The 21,679-nt window shown below is 35.3% G+C and overlaps 1 protein-coding gene across 5 annotated transcripts in view; it reads right to left on the bottom strand.

Moving 5' to 3' along the window:
- The window catches only part of Rabgap1 (RAB GTPase activating protein 1), a 163,706-nt gene that overhangs the window by 140,090 nt on the left and 1,937 nt on the right, over positions 1-21,679 (bottom strand). For 2 of the 5 annotated variants that reach the window (XM_026386294.2, XM_077797093.1), the window contains exons 1-2: positions 14,044-14,119; positions 168-367 (exon numbers count right to left, since the gene is read on the bottom strand). In XM_026386294.2, coding sequence (XP_026242079.1) covers positions 168-317 — 150 coding nt within the window. In that variant the 5' untranslated portion in view covers positions 318-367; positions 14,044-14,119. The other 3 variants (XM_026386297.2, XM_026386296.2, XM_026386295.2) reach the window with 3 other exon arrangements.

Below are 21,679 nucleotides of genomic sequence, written 5' to 3'. Positions count from 1 at the left end.
AATATAAATTTCTCACTAAGTATACATAGACTGCTTTAACACTATAAGAAGGAAGTACATTAATTCCAATTTCTCACTTTGCCACCATGTCCCTTTTCTGTTAAGTCCAAGTTTTGCAAAGGGCTTAGCAAAGCTAAGTGAAATAAACTTAAGTTTTTAAGTTTTACCTTGAGTCCTGTTTTCTCATCATCACTTCCATTATTTGTAGATGGTGTCTCATCTCCTTGCCTGGAAACCAAGACAAAATCTTCACTATTAAGAGTAGACACTGAGTCTGAAGAGACACTGATTTTTCCAACAGAAGCCTTGTCATCCATAACTCAAGAATGAGGCTCAACTCATGAATGATTAAATATTTTTAAAACGCCTGAAAAACAAAAACCATAAAGATATTCATATAGAATGTCTGCCAGATAGTCAATTATGCTTTAATTCTTACAGAACACATGTGAAAAATTTTTTAAACAACACTTCCAAAATATTTTCCCAGGATGTTCACTACTTACTAATAATGGCTTTCTATTCTGATAATAAGGGAATTTTATACTATTTAGGGTCAAAATATTTTAGACTTCAAATAAATAAAATGTTTTCCCTTCAGAATGACCCTACCTATCTACCGTGATTTCTCTGACATATGTTGGAAGTTTAAGTCTCCAAAATTAATGGAGTACTAAACTTCTGTTTTCTATTCCTTAACTTGTAAAGCTGTAAACATAAATGAAATGAATGCACTTGATTATTGTGGAAAGCGTATTAACTAAGGTTTTCCTTGCATTCTCAATACTTAAATTTAAAATACCATCATGGTTTTAAAAAACAAAATTTCACCTTAACACCCCCGAGACAGAAATTCAAGTCAGGACAAGCATTAATAATATAGCTGGGAAATATCTTACATAACAAGAAATCAGAATTCCATTGAAACTCAATCTTAACCACACCAACTTCTTAAAACTCAACTCAATATGAACATTATCCATACCCTAACAGATTCTGAGAAAGACAAAAAAAAAGGATTAAAATATGTAAGTTTGTAGATTGAGATTCTACTCATTTGGATAATGTCTATATTTCAATTTAAATTCCTGCCATTTCCACTCAAGACAGTATATTTAAGGGACTCTTTCTTTGACTTTTATTTCTCTTTTCTAATTATTTACTTTTATATTTACAAACACAACAGAAAGAATACATCTTTGACTGGATTCCCCACAGTGTTTTTTAAAAAACACTTTAGATCTATTTGAAGGGTAGCTTTTAAAATGATTTTATGGAAAAATCAAGAAAATCAGGTTCATTAATTTAAATCCTCATTTTGTTTTTTTGATGCAGTGTTGCATAATTTGTTAAATGCTGTTTATGCAGTAGAAATGTCAACAAATTGTTTTTTGCATATAAACAGAAATTAAGCTTACCCTCAATGTATCCACCAAGAAAAGCATTCAAATGTTTGGGACAAATACATAACTGAGACTAAAACTGAACAAAGCATAATAAAAAAAAAAAATATGAACATTATCCAATACATGAGTTTCAGGCCAAAAATCCCAGGAGAAAATATAAAGATGTGTCACTTAAAAGAGTCATTCAATTATTTATTGACCCCTAGAATAAAACTCAAACACAAAACTACCATTTTAAAACCTGGTTCCCCATTTTCATTTGGTTGCCAACACATCAAGAGAATCTTACAACATAACCAATTAAGAAAAGTAGGGGTTAGGGATATAGCTCATTTGGTAGAGTATTTGCCTCGAAGGCACAAGGCCCTGGGTTCAATCCCCAGTACAACCAAAAAAAAAAAAAAAGAAGAAGAAGAAGAAGAAGAAGAAAAAGAAAAGTAGCTTATAGGTTCATTACATTTATAATGTTTTGGAAATCTGTTTAATCTTTCCAACTGAGAAGTTCTGATACATTTGGACTTTTTAATTGAATATGTATTTACTGAGTACATGCCATGTGACAAACACTATATCCCCCTCTAAGGCTCACATATAAACACCTGGCAACAGAAATCACACAATTCCTGAGTATTACAGTTGGAAGAAAACTTAGGTATTATCAATACTGTTAAACAGATAAGAAAATGGCCCAAATGAAGAAGTAAGGTCATTTAACTAGTTAATGGCACAGCTAAAACTAGAATTCTGGACTCCCATGTTACACTAAAAATGGTCTTCTAAAAAATTAAAAGAAAAATTTTATTTTAATTTATCCATTCAATGAGTATTTCTTGAGTATCTCGTGCATAAATGGTGAGCTATAGTAAACAAACTGCACAAAAGGAGTTTACACTTTACCAAAGTAAATTGTAAAGGCTAATGGGTCCTGATTTACAGTAAGAAAATTATGGGAGCATACTAAGAGAGGAAATAATTCAGACCTCGGCTAAGGATATATACTTTGATACCTCTAGATATTCACCCTCATAGGACTCTCTTCCTAGAGTGATTTACTTGCTTCTGTATTTGATCAACTCCAATTTGATCTAAACCTCCTTCTTTTAGTTGTCTTCTCATCCCACTTGTCCATTCTCACTCCAGAATCATATGAATTTTTTTCCCTTGTTTCTGTTCCCACAGTATCTAACACTTGATTTTTATAAACCTATTATGTTGCTTTATAATTTAATAATGAGTGTCTTGATTTACTCTTCATGTTTCTAAAAATGGAGCTTATTGGTTCTACCTTGCATGATATCAAAATGATTAAATGTTCAGTGTATCAAAGGGTGAGAGGAACTACAGAAAAATGGAAGGAAAGGGGTATCAGTGAAGGCTTTTGGGGGGAAGAAGTTTCACAGATGAGAAAATTAAGGTTTAGAGAGATGGTATAATTTTTCAAGGTAATGTAAATGGTTAGAGGCAACAAAATATTGAACCCAATTATCTACTACTCCAAATCTGTGTCCTTTTTGTTATATAACAATGCTTTTTAATGACATAAATTTGAACCTCTCCCCAATCAGTATTGAGTCTTTTTCTATATTTAGAACTTGAACTTTAAGTTTTCATGTTTAATCAATCTTTTATTCTCTTTTAAAATGTGATTAACAGAATAGCAGAAAGCCCAAGGAAACTGTCTAAAGCTATGCTCTGAGACATTAATAACTTTCCATTATACTCTAAACTTAAAAAGAATTCATTTCAGTTTTTAGGATATGGAAATAAGATTTGAGGGCTGGGGATGTGGCTCAAGCAGTAGCGTGCTCGCCTGGCTTGCGTGCGGCCCGGGTTCAATCCTCAGCACCACATACCAAAGATGTTGTGTCCGCTGAAAACTAAAAAATAAATATTAAAAAAATTCTCTCTCTCTCTAAAAAAAAAAAAAAAAAAAAAAAAAAAAGAAGATCTAGCAGGCTTAAAGTTTCACCCATTTTCTTTGAGGAGGTGATAGGAAAATACACTTCATAAGATGTTTGTTTGTTTTGGCATCTGAAAGTAACTGAATCACTCAGCAAGAACTAGTGATTATCAAAACACTAACTAACTAGACTAGTGGGGGTGTAGGGATCACAAAATAAGATTCCTTTTCTCTTGCTTCCATGAACAGAAGCAGGAGTCCATGATTGCCACAAGCTCTGTATAAGACTACCCCTTTCCTAGCCAAAAGCTGCCCCAGAACTTGGTTGACAATATTCTAGAGATTTACAACTTCTGTTGTAAGATGCTGAGGATTAATTTTGTTCTATTTATTTACTTTTTAGAAAATGTTTTAGTTGTTGATAGGCCCTTATTCTATTTATTTATATGTGGTACTGAGAATGGAACCCATTGCCTCAACATACCAGGCAAGTGCGTTACCGCTGAGCCCCAGCCCCAGCTCCAGCCCTAAGTTTGTTTTATTTTTAATCCCTACTTATATCAGTTACCACAAGAAGCTGCCTACCCTTTTTTTTAATCTGTACTTCCAATTTCCATGGACAATATAAACTTCTTACCACAAACACTGCACTGATATCCCCCTTGCTCCATCTCCATAGCATCTCTCACCATTTGACACACTGAACATTTTAATCATTAACATATCATATAAACTAGAACCTAAGCTCCATTTTCATGTTTCATTAACCTCTGTATATTTAGCACTTGCAGCAATGTTTGATATAGTAGGTGCTCAACATTTATTAAAGAAATTGAATGGCAAATAAAGATGGAAAAAGAAAGCTACCCAATGAAAAGGTTAAGAACAATTTTCATAAACTGACAATAAAATCAGCAGTCATAAGTGTGATGATGAAGCAAACAATTAGGAGTTAGAAAAACACACAAGTTAGAATACTGGTTCTAGGGTCTGGGGATGTATCTCAGTAGAAAAGCACATGCTTATATGCTTATAACTGAGAGCCCCAGGACTACCCCCACCAAAAAAAAAAAAAAAAAAGATTACTAGTTCTACTAATAGCATAAGCCTGGTCACCCTGAGCTTCAGTTTCTATAAGAGAAAAAGTTTTCCTCTCTATCTCATAAAGCTATTATAAAAATTATCGGGGACTCGGGGCTGGGGATGTGGCTCAAGCGGTAGTACGCTCGCATGGCATGCATGCGGCCCGGGTTCGATCCTCAGCACCACATACAAACAAAGATGTTGTGTCCACTGAAAACTAAAAAATAAATAATAAAAAAATTATCAGGGACTATATGTATGAAACACTGAACAATATACAATACTGTAAGCATTCAAAAATCATAGCTTTTCAAAACCAACTTCCAATTAAAAAATATAAGATATTAATTGATTTAAGAAATTCATCTTAGTAAGGGCAACAAAATACAATAGACACTAGTATTGCTGTATGTGGCCATATACATGGCTGTATATATAACCAATGTGAGCCTGCAACCTGTACACGTGGAAAAATGAGAATTCATACCCCATTTGAATCAAATGTATGATATGTCATTGAATGTCATGAGCAACTAATAAAAATAAAATAAATAAAATTTTAAAAAAAGAAATCAAACTTAGTAAACACATTACTGGGGCAAACATTTGGATTTCCTAATTTCATACTCTAATTCGTTTTTATCAAAATATATGTAAAGGAATATGCAATATAAAGACATCTTATCTTTCTATAATACAAAAGAATAAGATGTACCCATCACCTCATTTTCTCATCCTAACAATTCTGTAAAGCTGACAAGTTATTATTATCTACTGTTTTAGGTAAGATGATATATATATGAATGCTTGGGGTCTGGCAGGCACTGATGGTTTGTTTCTGCATGTCAATTCCAAGAGGGCCATGTTGTAAGCATAAGTTCAAAGATGTTTCCTTTTCTACAACTCCTTTAATAAAGTCACTTGAGATGACAGGTATTTGTTCACTTATGCTGCCTCCTGAATCATACCTAAAGTTCAACTGTGCTATATTTCTTACATTTATCCTTTCACTGTTTTTATTCTTACTGTCACGTAAAAGGTCACTAGGGATTCTGACTGAAAATTAGTCTCATGATGTCAAAACTCCTAATAATTTTTTGCCCAAATTCACTATCTGTGCCATTAAGTGACAAGTTTATGTTCAATTATGCACTTTTGCAAAGAACTTGGAAAAAATGCATCTCATTCTTGCTGAACGAAGATTCATATTCATTCTCCATCTTCTCTAGACCGAGTTAACGAATTAATTGGAGACTATTAATTGGAGACTGAAATGGAACAAACTGCCCATAAGGTCTCTTTGGACAATCTTTAAAAAGCACCTGGCTACTGGATAATGTGTTGTCTTTTTTTAAAAAATGAGCTTTTTTTGGACTATTAGATATTTTGTTTCTAGTTACTAATATTCTGAGTAGTAACAGTTAACTTGTGGCATGGATTTGCTAACATGCAACTAATAGAAGCAAAAACAACCTCACAGTAAGTGATCTAGTTTTTAAAGAGTGTAGATGATACTCATAACTGAATTTAACATGGTGAAAACAAAATGTGCTAGTGCCAAGCCTCTAGTTCAGAGACTGTTTGACCTTTAGTTCCTTGGTTTTGCTGAGATGTTCTTCTTGAAGGAGTATTAACTGCTTTCACCTCTTCTACCTCAGTGGAATTCCCAACTATCACTAACCAGTCCCTATCAAAAATGTGGCAACCTCTTTTAAAAACTATTAATAATGCAAAATTTCAAAACCCAAAGAATTTTTTTTGTAATTTCATTCTATTTTTTAAAAAATATTTATTTTTAGTTATAGTTGGACACAATACCTTTACCTAATTTACTTATATGTGGTGCTGAGGATCAAACTCAGGGCCTCACGCATGCTAGGCGAGCACTCTACTGCTGAGCCACAACCCCAGCCCCCAAAGAATTTTTCAATTCTCACTTTACTTCTATCTGCATAAAGAAATGAAAATGGCCATTTCCTTATTCTGAAATTCTTACTAGCTTCTGCTTCCATTCTACCTCTGACCAACTTTTCTTAGTTATTTAGGTACCTTTCCTTCTGCTGGTGTATGTATATTTCTGTGTCTGTCTATCTCACTGAAGACTGAACCCAGGGATGCTTTAAAACCAAGTTACATCCCAGGCCTTTTTATTTTTTATTTCAAGACAGGTTCTCAAGCAATTCTCCTTCCTCAGACTCCCAAGCTGTTGGGGTTATAAGTATGCAGCGCCATGCCCAGCTTCTCTGCCTATTTTTTTTTAATTCCACCTTTGTTCCTCTTTTATCTGAATATCTCATTAACTAACATGGTTATACCTTTCTATTGTATGCTGATAATATTCTATCCTATCTTTTCTCTTGAACACCACATGAGTATTTTTGTTTCTTTTCTATTCACTATCAGGTGTCTGATATATGCCAGGCCCTAGGAATAGTATTGTGGTGAGGAATAAAACGTACTACTTACCTTTGCTAGGTTTACAGTGGGAGAGAAAATGGACTATAGACAAGTAATTATAATACAGTATAATGCTTGGTACAGCAAAGATATGACAAGGGTTTCATGTGAATATTCAGAAAGGCTCTATTATATGTGCCCTATTGTCATCTCAAAACCAATTTCATAGCTGGGCTCTGTGGCACACAACCTAATCAGAAAGGCTCCCAAGGCTGAGGCAGAAACAGGTTCAATGTCAGTCTGGGTGACTTAACAAAACTCTGTCTCAATAAAAGGTAGGAGAGCTGGAAATGTAGCTCAATGACACAGACCCTCTGGGTTTAATACCAGATGATAGACAAACTGAGGTCTAGACAGATTGGGTAACTTGCTTAAGTTCATAGAGAAAATTATGGAACTTGGTCCAAACCCAGGTATCTAGAAGCCTACGTTCATTTCTAGACTGTATCTCTTTTTTCCTTGGTGCCCCTAATCTCCATGTTTTTCTTATTCCAATCGATTTTTTACACTGCTCCCAGATGTATCTTTCTATAACACAAACCTGGTAAGATTACTCTCTGTTCAAATAAAAGAACAAGACAGGAAGCAGCAAAAGAATCACATCTCAAAGATGCTATAACAGGACAATTCTTGTGGGGTTTATGGTCCTTTAAAATTAAAAAAGGAGTTAAGGTGTAGCTCAGTGATAGAGCATATGCTTTGCTTGCAAGAGGCCCTGGGTTTCATCCCCGCACCACAGTAAAATAATACTAAATCAAACAAGCAGGATACAAAGAAGTTATAAAAATGATACTATGTTAGCATCAACTCTCCCCCACACACCACCATCCCTGTATTTTGTTTCCCTGCACTTGTTTTCACATTTTTCTTATAGACTATCCCATGAGAGGGCAAGACAAATCTAACAAAAATCAATAGAAAACCCATCCCACCTTTAAAAAAAATTCCTTTTCACCACTACTAATTGCTAAATAATAGATGTGTCTTTGTTTGAAATCTGACTGAATTTGAAGGCTGTTTCTCTGATATTTGTGAACTAAGATAACCATATTAATTTATGCCTTTTGATTGATTCCAGGTTAACTTTAAAACCCCAAAACTAAAAAAAAATAAAAAATTAAAAAATTAATTATCTTGATGGAACTCACTATTAAAAGCAAGAAAATCCAGCTTATCTAAAAATTCCTCTTAGACAATTTTTAACCTATGATGCCTGTGACAGTTCACTTCTTTTAACTACTAAATGATTTTTTTTTAAATACCAGATGAACTATAAAAAGTACCTGAATGGGGCATAGTGGCACACACCTGTAATCCTACTGACTCTGGAAGCTGAGGAAGGAGGACTAAAAGTCCAAATCCACCCTTAGCAACTTAGTAAGACCCTGTCTCAAAAAGGGTTGGGGACTTCAGTTCAGTAGTTAAGTGTGCCTAGGTTTGATGCTTAGTACCCTCCCACCCCAAATATAGAAAAGATATCTGAAATAAAATATAGGAATTTATAAAGCAAAAGTTTTTAAAAAATATTTTACAAGTTGCAATCTTTTTACATTGGTAGTTAAATATACATAACATAAACTTTATCATTTTAGTCACATGTAAGAATACAGTCTTTGGCATTAAGTACACTCACACTATTGGGCAATCTTCATCACCAACTACCTCGAGAATGTTTTCATATTTCCCAACTGAAAGTGCACCCATTAATAGTAACTCTCCATTTCCTCTCCCCACAGCCTCTGGAGCCAACATTCTACTTTGTCCCTATGAATCTGCCTACTTAGGTACCTTATAAGCAATGGAATTATAGAGTATTTGTTCTATGTAAGTAGCTTATTTCAGTAAGCATGTGTTATTATTCATGTTGCATGTGTTAGAATTTCCTTCCTTTTTAAGGCTAACTTTTCATTAGTATGTATGCCACATTTCATATATCAATTCATCCTTCAATAAAAGTTTATTTAAAGACTGACTGTAGTTTTGGGGATTTTTAAGGTCAAAAACTCACAAAACACAGTAAAATGCCTAAAGAAAACCATTGTTTTCAGTCATTTTTCACTTTTTCATGAGTAATCAAACCTTACTAGGATTTTAACTATTATAATAGGAAAAAAAAAACCGGGGGGGGGGGTGGTGGTGCTGGTGCTGGGGCTGTAGCTCAGTGGCAGAGTACTTGCCTACTATGTGTGAGGCACTGGGTTAGACTTTTAGCACCACATAAAATTAAACAAATAAAGACATTCTGTCCATCTACAACTAGGAAAAAACAGACTTGGACATTGAATTCCTGGGTCCTCTTTTTGACTTGGGCAATGCTATGATCAAGTTATGTAATAGGAGGGGACCAATACTTTCTATACTTTTGTGAATCTAAGTACCTAGAAAAGTGGGGAAAATATCAGGTTTTTTTTTTCCAGTAGATTTCCTGAGGTAGGTGTAAGAAGATCAATTTTAACAAATGAAGAAACTGAGTCTCAGAGCTACCTGAGTCACATGCTAAGTGCAAGACTTTGGGATGTCCATGTTATTCTGACCCTAAGTCGATAGTCTCCCTAGACTCCTTTCATGAAAGATACAAGTGGTAAGAAGAGGGGATGAAATGCAAATAAAGCCATTCATTTAACTCTGCCTGATTGCGTGAGTGCAATATGATTGACACCTGAAAAAAAAACAAATCTCCATGTTCCTCTAGCTATTTCAGGAAACAGGACTATGATTTTTTTCCAGAACTCCAGGTACGCTGCCTTTATGTCACTTCTATAAAATATCATTAAAACTAAATACTGATATTGTTATTTGGAAGCCACTTCCACAAAAGAACTTACCTCTGAGAATACAAAGAAAACCAGCTTAGTGTTAATATACTACTCATTTACAAGGTCAAATTACACTTCTGACCTTGCTAGCATATTTTTAAGTATCCTTTTTCTGAACACATTTCTGAGGAATTTACATAGCATTTTATAAATATAAAAATATAAATATTTTAAGCAATAAGGGGTTTTCTAAAACCTTTTCTTCTTATTATTAGTCAATATAGTTCCTTCTCCTTTAGTAAGGAAATGAATCTATTTCATTTAGAATATCCAGCTGTCTGTTGCACTTAGATCTGAAATGTTTTTTGTATTACTTCTCTTTTATCTAAGTGAATTTAATGCCAAGCAAGTAAGAATCCAATGTTTATCAAAATCTAAGATAATGCAGTAAAACATAGTTTCTCTTTTGTGTGATTTCTGTTTGCATGCCAGGGAAATGGACATTGGGAAACCAAAAATGTTTGGCAGAAGACATAAGTTTTCTTCACCTTCTTATCTGAGGACCTGATCCACAGTTAAACAAAAATGGAGGAACATTTATAAGTGAGCAGTCCATTAACACTGCACTGAGCCCCTCATTCACATCAGATAGTAGCCACTAGAAAGATACAAAATTCACAAATATTATGTTCCACAGGTATTTTAACCCTATCTGATAGATTTTTCCATACAGTTAAAAAAGTATAAAAAAGACTATCTGCAGGGAGACAATTTTTGAGGTAAGTATTAGTTTGAGGTTAGACAGAAATCAGCTTTTCCTGAATTCACAGAATTCAACAGGTAACTATAATAAGGAAGGAACCATTTCTCTTCTGCAGGTGTATTTGAGGTCTAGATAGAAAATCATGTGTCACAGTACAAAAGTGACTTTTTTATAACACAATCCCAGAGTCAGTTTACTAAGATACCCTGAAGGGTCCAAGAGAATTTATTACCTCTATAAAAAATATTAAAATGATTAACTCATGGCTCTATTTATTAATATTATACAAGTACCCAATATTCAATACAATTTAGACTTGAATGATCTTTTTACTCTTGATTATATTTAATACATTCTTACATTAATTCATCTTTAAGTGACAGAAGCATCATCTTCAGATTAGGGAAAACAAGTTTATAATTACAGATTGTCAAGTTACATTACCAAAATGTATAAATAAAAATGGAAAAGAGAAAGTTTTAAATAGGGTATTTTTAAGCTATGTTAATAACATAAATAACATTAAAGTTACCACAGAAATTCATTTGTTAATATATCTTAATAAATGTAACACATTAGTAAGGAGAAAAATGTTATTACCACAAAGTTTTACAGATCCCAAGGATTAGTGGTTTCTAACACAGTGCTGATGCTGGTATGAGCCTAACTGAAAACATGTAACAATTATGCGTTTTCTCTTGGACAGGTACAAACCCTCAAATCTGGCAACACAGCCATACAACTAATATTTCTCAGGTTAGGGATGTAGCACAGTGGTGGAGCACTTGCCTAGCATGTGCAAGGCCCTGGGTTCAACCACAACAACATACAAAAACATACAAATACACTTACATTTTAAAGCCACAGTAATATATACTATTTAATGTCAAGCACAAACTTAAAGGCAGGCTTATAGCTTTATTTTACTCTATGGTGATCAGAAAATCGGATGCAGGGGGAATCAGGTCTCATAGAACTCTGGACTGAGAGAAGGAAGAAACATCAAGAAATTCTCATTGATGACTGCCTCAGAGTAGTTGACTTGGAAAGAGAAGGGACACTTCTAGGCTAAATTCTATAAACATGTTCATGACTTACATACTTCCATATTTGGAATAAAAATAAGGCAAATAGAGCCAATAAGAGTGGTTACAATATAAATGTCCATCCAATATTGTTTTGACTTAAAAGTTTCCTAAATAACAATACAAGAAGAGAGATGAAGGTGGAAGAGAATGATCAGATACCAGTTTATGCAAACATAAAAAAAAACACGTTGGGTTGGGGTTGTAGCTCAGCATTAGAGCACTTGCCTCTCACGTGTGAGACCCTGAGTTCCATCCTCAGCACCACATAAAAATAAATAAACAAAAATAAAGATATTGTGCCCATGTATAACTTTTAAAAAAAATTAAAAACACATTAAGTTGCTCTAGTGATTTTTTTTTTGGTACTGTGCAATTGTGCTACATTCTAGCTTTTTATTTTTTATTCAGAGACAGGATGTGCCCTAAGTTGCTGAGGCTGGCCTTAACTTGCAACTCTCCTGCCTCAGCATCCCTAGTCACTGGAATCACAGTCATGGGCCACTACACCCAGATTGTTGTTTTTCAGGTACAGCCATGGGATGGGCATCAATTTCTTAAGTTCTGGAATTCCTTTCCTCTGAATTTAAACTATGTAAAACCAGTAAAAAACAAAGCAGCTAAAACATGCCAAAATGACATGCCAAATTTTGCTTCATATATATTAGTTAAATTGGCACTTTTAAAATAATATTTGAGTTCTATAGACAAGAAAGATTTAAGAGTGTTGTATTCATTTATCCCACATTCTTGATAATCTAATATCTCATAATATTGAAATTGCAAACATAATAATGTACAGCCTATGTCAGATCCTTAGCATACCAGTGTTTTTATAAAGATACTGAAAGTAGCAATGATTTAAACCATTATTTTCTAATGCCTATACTCAAAAGCCATTATCAAAACAATGAAGCTTTAACTGAAATTTTACTAAATAAAAGACAATGACTGCTCTAAAGAGTCCAGGCTGTTAAGTTTGGTTATATTATGGAAAATCATGTCCCCTCATGAAGGTAGAGTATGTAATATATACGAGACACTTCTCTCAACATGCAGAGAAGATAGGAAACATGTATTAGAGTACTCCCATACTGTTAATCACTTTTATATTTTATACAAAATACAATACCAAATATGCCAAAATGCATACAGCTGACAGGTTAACTTTTCAAACATCTCTTATTAAGACCAATGAGTTAACTACAAACTTACAAATCTGAAACAATGAAAGGAAGTGTACCACACTCTAGCAATATGGCAACTTTGGCATGAGACCAAGTTAATATTTTGTATTAGAGCTACATGTGAATTTTAAATGTCACCAATACATACAAATCAATAATGGATTCAAATCTTATTAATACAAACTAAAGTGTACAAGAAAGATCATCAATCTCTCCTGTATTCATTTTCAGTTTTTTAAGCTCTACTTAAAGTTTCTAGTATAATTTATAGCACCCTACACAGACCTGAATTAAGGCAAAGGTCCTCCATTAAAAAAAAAAAAAAAAGTGTCCTTTCTTGGCACCTATACTTTATTCCTAACTACTTTTCAAACAACGGTTTAATGTGGTAAAGTTTATCCTGCCTAAAGAAAGCAGTTGGAAACGCACACACTCGTTACTTCTACTCATAACAAAAATAAATACAGGTGTTGGTCTAAATGAAAATATCAAGTGAAGTTTCCCCGCGCCACACCCTCCAATTGACAAAAGCCAAGATCTCAAATTCAAGTTGAAATATGATTTTAAACTAAGGGAACACTAGTAGCATAATCATTTAACAGTTTCCTTCTAAGATAAATGAAAAGGAATTTACTTCTAAGATAAATGAAAAGGAATCTTCAGTAACCAGAGGTATGCAAATGCTTGTTAGAACAGTTTGAATGTTAGAAGCCCATGGACCAAAGTACTACTAAGCAATGGATAGCGAACTCCTGGAGGCCCGGGTTACCCTCTAGTTTAACACACAAAACCCTGAAGGTTGCTGAAAACCAAGATACAGCAACAAGGTGTTGAGGCAGACGCTTCTAGTAGATAGGATGAGTGGGATGTCAAAGGCACTTTAATTGCAGGCGGGGAAAAAGAAAGACAAACATGAGATGAAAGAACGACACTAAAAGAGCAAGCCTTTGATACTCGGCGCAGCCCAGGAAGCCAAGCCTGAGGCCCAAGTCAGCCACACATATAGGCCTAGTGGGCAACTGGGAGAAACTGAGGCGGAAGGGGCAGTCTGATTCCCAAAGGGGAGAAACGAAAACAAGAAAGTCAAAACCGGCTTCGCTGGGGAGGGGGGGTGGCTGAAGGGGAGAAGGGCAGCAAACGCAGGTCTCAGAAGATAAGACACCCACCTAGACAGGGGGAACCGGTTTGGGCAGGGGCTCCCGGAGCGTCAGGCTGCGCATGCGCCCTCTCCCAACCACGGCTCGCCCCAACCCCCGCCCCAATCACGGCTATCCTCAAAACTCGCCCGTCGAGGGACCTGAACGCAGCCTCCAGCTAAACCCGCGGGGCGAGAACACAGCTTGACTTCCCACAGGAGCTACTGCAAAATGCCCCCGGGGTTGGTAGGAGGGGAAACGCGGCCCTACCCGACCCGCCGTCTCCTCCTCTACCGCCTGTTGTCCACCGTCCCGGAGGCTCCGCCACCAGGGCCTCCCCAGCCGCCCTGCCCCCGCACCCTGCCCCCTACTCACGTGAAAGTGGCTCCTTCCGCCCTCCGCTCCGCCCCCTGTCCCGTCTCATAGGCTAGGGACGAAGACAAGAAACCTCATTGGCCGAGCCCCGGGCAGCAAGGCGGGGTTTCCTTTTCACCGAGCCCCACCTCGGTTTTTAGCCCGACTCTGGAAATGCGCATGCGCAGAGCGTGCTCGCCTGGGCTGCACCTGTGCGGTGTTAGATTAATGTCTAGACTTGGACAGGCAGCAACTGTGATGGCAGCAGCCGCTTGGAGCAGGGGTAGCTTCGGCCTGAGAGGAACTTAAGAGGAAGAACGCGTGCTAGAGCAAGGAATCTTTTGCCCATCTTTCATGTGTAAGCCCTGTTTGAAAGCAGCACTTAACAGTTGTGACTCAAATCACCCATAGTTTATTGAGAGCCCACAGTGTACCTGGGTAAGAATTTCACAGGCATCTCATTTAAGCTTTACGCTATGAGGATGGTATGATAAAGGAAATCTCTAAGTCAAAACTTCTGACTCCCAAGTCCAAAAGCCACTGGTACAACATAGCTGCCTTGTATTTCAGTCAGTGAAGAGGATAGGAATGGGGTTGGGGTTGTAGCTCAATGGTAGAGGACTTGCCTAGCACATATGAGGCACTGGGTTCCATCCTCAGCACAACATAAAAATAAATAAATAAAATAAAGGTATTGTGCCCACCTACAACTTAAAAAAAAAAAAGAGGATAGGAATGAGCAAGGTTATTTCAAACTGTGACTGGAAAATGGGAATTTTATTTTAAAAGCATTCAATGGTGAAATACAAAGCAACAGCATAATTAAGTTTAAAGTCCTTGTCCTGAGTGAATTTATAGTGTATCTGGGAACAAAACAATGATTATTAAAGTACTACACAAGTCTTGATGTTTAAAATAATTCTGGCCTCTTTTACTCTTAAAAAGGCATAGGCTGTTTTCCTGGTTAGTCATTTGCAAATGTTTCCCTGTGGATAGTGCATGCAGATCAAACAGAGAAGCAATAAAAAAAAAAAATTATGCTCTCTCTGTGTCTTGTCTATTACCGTAGACATGGCTACACCCCTGCAGGAAGTAGTTTTGCTTCATGTCTCCTTATATAGTTATGTAATACTGATTTTAAGGTATTCAAATAATATTAGGAAAAAAGTTATAAACCTTCTGAACTGACATCCTGACAAAACAATGGTTAATATTTTGGTTACCAACTTTTATGTATTTATTTATTTTAATTTTTTTTAGTTGTAGATGGACACAATACCTTTATTTACTTTTATGTGGTGCTGGATAGGACCCAGTGTTTCACATGTGCAAGGCAAGTGCTCTTATCACTGAGCCACAACCCCAGACCCTGTATTTCTTAATTCAAATATATACTGCAAACATACAAGTAAACCTTAATATAATTTGCTTAAATAAAATTTTCTTACATACTCATTATAATATGCTTTGCCAAGAAATAGAAAATAGAGACAAGCTAAAATAACATTAAATTCCACTACCAATCAGTATTTTCCATGCACATCCTGTTGTGTGTATACATTTTTTAAAGAAACCAGTTTAGTAATCTGCTTTATTTGATACACAATATCTTCTAATTTGAGTAAATTTTTCTCTAATTCGTGGATCACATTCACATTTTCCGTTAAACTTTATCTTTACAGCTGGCCGTCTCAAATCAGTAATATTTCAGGAAAATTTCCCTTCATGTAACACCTAACTAACTACAAGTAAATATTCTATTGACCATTCCCAGTTTCCAATCCACACACTGTATTTAAGCTACTGCCCTTAAGCTTTTTAAAATGTGACAGTTAAAAAATCAAGATACTGAGCCAGGCATGGTGGCACATTCCTATAATCCTAGTAGCTTGGAGGGTTGAGACAGGAGAATGACAAGTTCTAAGCCAGTCTCAGCAATCTAGCAAGACCCTAAGCAATTTAAGGAGATCCTACTTCGAAATAAAATATACAAAAATGGGGAGAGAAATTGGGGATGTGGTTCAGTGGTTAAGCACCCCGGGTTCAATCCCTGGTGTCCAGAAAATTAATTAATTGATTGAGTGAGTGATTAATTAAAGGCACTGTTTCATTGCAGAAATCTGGTCAACTGCAGTGCAAAAATCCTGAATTTGAATGGTTGCTTCCTCAAGGAGTTATTGAATTTATTCTTCCATGCCTGATATTTCCTGCAAATTAGACATAATATCTGAATGCCTAATGGATTCAAGCTAAACATTTGAACTAGTGCACATCATATATGATGTCATATTACACTTCATATTATTTCCTGATATTAGATAGAATACATATTATACATTGTAGAATATTGTGTATTTTATCTAATATAGCAATTCTGATGTTGGCCATTGAATCAGTGATGATATACATGCTATTTTTATCTTTGAGTCCATTTTCCAAACAGACTTTATATACTCTTTCAATGCCTACCATTGCCATATGTTACAATATCCTATGCCATTCACAGAAAACTAACTTTGGGGCTGGAGATGTGGCTCAGCGGTAGCGCGCTCGCCTGGCATGCGTGCGGCCCGGGTTCGATCCTCAGCACCACATACCAACAAAGATGTTGTGTCCGCCGAGAACTAAAAAATAAATACTAAAAATTCTCTCTCTCTCTCTCTCTCTCTCTCTCTCTCTCTCCTCTCTCACTCTCTCTTTAAAAAAAAAAAAGAAAACTAACTTTGGTTTTCAAATATGCTTAACTTTTTTCAGCATGTGGCTTTGTACCTTAGAACAATAATATTAATGTATGAGTAGAATATGGGTCTGTATGAAAAAAAAGCAATGCACAATGCAATAGGCAAGAGGCAGAATGGGAAAATCCTTGAATAGTAAAATAAGGAAACTGAAGTTCAACCTATAGTTACAGGGATGCCTTGCTTTTTTTTTTTTTTAAGATAATGACACTATCTGTGATCAGAATAAAAGATCACTCTGGTAAGAATGCCTGCCTATGATTCCAGCGACTTGATTCAGGAGACTGACAAAAGGAAAATTACAACTTTGAAGCCACCTTCAGCAACTTAGCAAAACCCTATCTCAAATAAATAAATAAAACAAAAACCAGTTGTTTTAAAGCCTTCGTCTATAAGCCAGACATATGGTATTCCTGAGAGACAGTTTCTGTTGATTTATTCTTTTGAATAGTTCATACTTTGCTGAATCTTTTATGCTTTGTGATTTTTTCATGAAAATTGGACATCTGAATCTTAAAACATGGTGACTCAAAATCAGAAACTCTCTCTTCCATCAGGTTTGCTGGTTTTTTGTTTGGTTGGTTGGTGTTTAAATTCTCTCTGTGCTAGGGGATCAGCCTAAGGTAAAAGCTTATGGTCTTCTTAGTTCTTTTCTGAGCCTGTATCCATCCCTGATTAAAGCCTTCTATTTTCCTCCATATAAGTGATTGCTTTGAATATCCTAATCCTTAGATGTCTGGTTCCCAAATAAAATAATATGGAAACATACAAACAAAACAAATACTGTTTCTTTCTTGAAGCTGAGTCAGAAAGTGCAAGTTCCAAAGAAGACAGAAAGAAGGGCAGAAAGAGTATTTGAGGAAATAAAGGTCAAAAACTCCCCAAATGTTATGATTTTTACAAAGTTCAACAAATTCCTACTAGGAAATACTTCATCAAACATTAGAACCAAACTGTCACAAGCCAAAGACAATCTCCAAAGCAGTAACAAAGAAGCAACCTGTGAAACAAAAACAGATCCTCAATAAGATTAATTATAATTTCTAACTCCACTTTTAATTTTCAATGACCTAAAAGTCAAATGTATAAAATGCCTTTATTAATGGACACATATGATGTCATCTCTTACCTCAATCAACAAAAAAGTACAGAGCTATATAGGACCAGAGCTTTTGAATGAATTGAAGTTAAATTGGTGTCAATTCAAATTAGATGATTAAATTGATGGATTTCAATCCCCACTGTATGGTATTAAGAGGGTGGAAACTTAATCTGATTATGGTATTGAGAAATGGGACCTTTGTAATATGATTAGGACTAGTCAAGGTTATCAGGTGGAGACTACATGATTTAATACTAATGGCTTTATAAGAAAAAGGAGAGAGACCAGAAAAGGTACACACACGCACACACATACACTTTTTCCAAATGATGTCCCCTGCCACTTTGGGACTCTACAGGCTTCAAGTCTATCAACAGACTGGCTCCTCAACTTTGAACCAGACCAGTGAGCCAAAATAAACCTTTTTTTTTTTTTTTCTAACTTACCCAGTCTGCGATATTGTTAGCAGCAGAAAACAGATTAATACAGATGTTAAATCCTATTGTAGCCACAAAGGAAGTATCAGTAGATTACAAAAAGAAATAATGCAGAAATCAAACACTTCAAGATTAAACAAAAACTAACTAAACAGAAAAGGCAATAGTAATGGAGGAAATGAGAACTTTATAAAGCAGTAAGGTATCAACAATAAAAAATAGAAAAATGACAGATATTAGTTCCTCCTTAATATTATTAATATAAATGGTTTAAACTCTCCAATCAAAAGACAGAGATGAGCAGATAGTTTTTAAAAAAACATGGTCCAACTGGGAACAGTGGCACACACATGTAATTCCAGCAACTTGAGAGGGTGAGGTTGGAGGATTGCAAATTCAAAGCCAGCTCAGCAACTTAGCGAGGCCATAAGCAAACTAGCGAGATCCTGTCTGAAAAAATAAAAAGGCCTGGGGATGTTGCTCAGTGGTTAAGCATCCCTAGGTTCAATCTTTGGTAAATAAAATAAATAGCAACAACAACAACAAATAACCATGGTCCAACTACATGCTGTCTACAACTCATTTAGACCTTAAGACACAATTAGGTTGAAAAAGGCTGAAATTAATAAAATAAGATGTTCCATGTAGATAGTAAATAAGAGAACTGGGGTGGTTATACTAAATTTAGACGAAACAGACCTTAATTTAAAAAGGTTAAAAAGATAGAATAACATATATTAATAAACATTTCAATACAGTAAGATTATATAAAAATATACTTATCTAGTAACAGACTTTCAAAATATATGATGCAAAAACTTGATACAATTAAAAGAAGTAGTAAAACAGTTCTACAATAATAGTTGGAGACTACAATATCCTATAATCCATAAGTGCTAGAATAACCAGATTAATAAGTAAATAGAGAACTTGAACATCTTAAAACCAACTAGACCTAACAGACATAGATCATCCCATCCAATAATAGGATACACATTCCTCTCAAGTGCATGTGGGACATTCACCAGGACAGACCATACATTAGGCTATAAAACATGTCTAGTTTTTTTATTTTTAAAAAGATAGATAACTAAAGTATCTTCTCTAAACATGATGAGATGATGTTAGAAAACAGCAGCTGATGGGCTGGGGAAGTGGCTCAAGGGGTAGCACGCTCGCCTGGCATGCATACAGCCCGGGTTCGATCCTCAGCACCACATACAAACAAAGATGTTGTGTCGGACGAAAACTAAAAAATAAATATTAAAATTCTCTCTCTCTCTCTAAAAAAAAAAAAAAAAAAAAAAAAAAGGAAAGAAAGAAAAAAGAAAACAGCAGCTGAACAAAAACTGGAAATTTTCACAAATAAAAATAACATATACCCAAACTTATAAGTTAAGAGTAAAAGCAGTGATCAGAGGGGACATATACATTTGTAAATAACCACATACAAACAAAGATCCTCAGCACCACATACAAACAAAGATGTTGTGTCGGACGAAAACTAAAAAAATAAATATTAAAATTCTCTCTCTCTCTCTCTCTAAAAAAAAAAAAAAAAAGGAAAGAAAGAAAAAAGAAAACAGCAGCTGAACAAAAACTGGAAATTTTCACAAATAAAAATAACATATACCCAAACTTATAAGTTAAGAGTAAAAGCAGTGATCAGAGGGGACATATACATTTGTAAATAACCACATACAAACAAAGATCCTCAGCACCACATACAAACAAAGATGTTGTGTCGGACGAAAACTAAAAAAATAAATATTAAAATTCTCTCTCTCTCTAAAAAAAAAAAAAAAGGAAAGAAAGAAAAAAGAAAACAGCAGCTGAACAAAAACTGGAAATTTTCACAAATAAAAATAACATATACCCAAACTTATAAGTTAAGAGTAAAAGCAGTGATCAGAGGGGACATATACATTTGTAAATAACCATATTAAAAAAGAAGAAGCTGGGTGCGGTGGTGCATGCCTGTAATCCCAGTGGCTCAGGAGACTGAGATAGGAGGATCCAAAGTTCAAAGCCAGCCTCAGAAAAAAATCAAGGCGCTAGGCAACTCAGTGAGACCCTGTCTCTAAATAAAACACAAAAAAGGGCTGGGGATGTGGCTCAGGGGTAGAGTGCCCCTAAACTCAATCCCCAGTAAACTCCCCCCTCCAAAAGAAGAAAGTTCTCAAATCAAAAACCTAAAGTTCACACCTTAAGGAACTATAAGAAGAAGAGCATACGAAACCCAAAGCTAACAGAAGAAAAGGAATAAGACAATCAGATTAGAGATCAACAAATTAGAGTACAGAAAAACAAACAAACAAAAATCAATGGTGGTAACTGCCTGTAATTTCTGCTACTTGGGAGGCTGAGATAGGAGCTTCGCTTGAGCCCAGGAATTTGAGACAAGCCTGGGCAACATAGCAAGGTTTCTTTAAAACAAACACACACACACACACACACACACACACCAAAATTGAGGACCCTTACTTAAGCTAGACTAATGAAGAATTAAAAAGATATTACACAAATGACTAAAATCAGAAATTAAAAGTGAGGCGTTTACTCTCAACATTTCAGATATAAGAGATTAGTATTAATAATTACATGCCAATTCCTTAAAACATAAAAATTTCCTAAACTGATTCAAGAAGAAATAGAAAACCTCAACAGATGTATAACAAGTACAGATTGAATCAGCAATTGAAACTTCTCAACAAAACAAAGTGCCACACAGCTTTACCTGTGAATTCTATTAAACTTTTAGGGAGATATTTCTAACAATGCTTCTCAAACTCTTGCAAAAAACTGAAGGAGGAGGAACGTGTCTTAACACATTTTATGAGGCCAGCATTACCTTGGTGACGAAGCCAGATAAATGCACCACAAGAAATTACAGATCAATATCTCTTATGAAAACAAATGCAAAAATAATCAACAAAATATAAACAAATCAGGGCTGGGGCTATAGCTCAGTGGTAGAGCACTTGCCTCAAAAGCTGTGAGGCCCTGGTTTTGATCCTCAGCACCACATAAAAATAAATAAATAATAAATAAAGATTATATATATTTTTTTTCCAAAAGCATATTATAAGAATTATTCATCATAACCAAGTAGAATTCATCCTAATTAGTTCCACATGAGATCAATTAATATAATACATTACAAAACTAGAATGAAGACAGTTAGTATACAAGCATCCCAATTGGTGCAGAAAAGAGATCTGATCAAATCCAACACCCTTTCATAACATCTCAGAAAACTTAAATAGTGAGGAAAT

This window comes from Urocitellus parryii, chromosome 4, assembly GCF_045843805.1.
Source record: "Urocitellus parryii isolate mUroPar1 chromosome 4, mUroPar1.hap1, whole genome shotgun sequence".
Taxonomy (NCBI): domain Eukaryota; kingdom Metazoa; phylum Chordata; class Mammalia; order Rodentia; family Sciuridae; genus Urocitellus; species Urocitellus parryii.
Note: the sequence above shows the minus strand (reverse complement) of the source record. Positions and strands in the feature narration are given on the sequence as shown.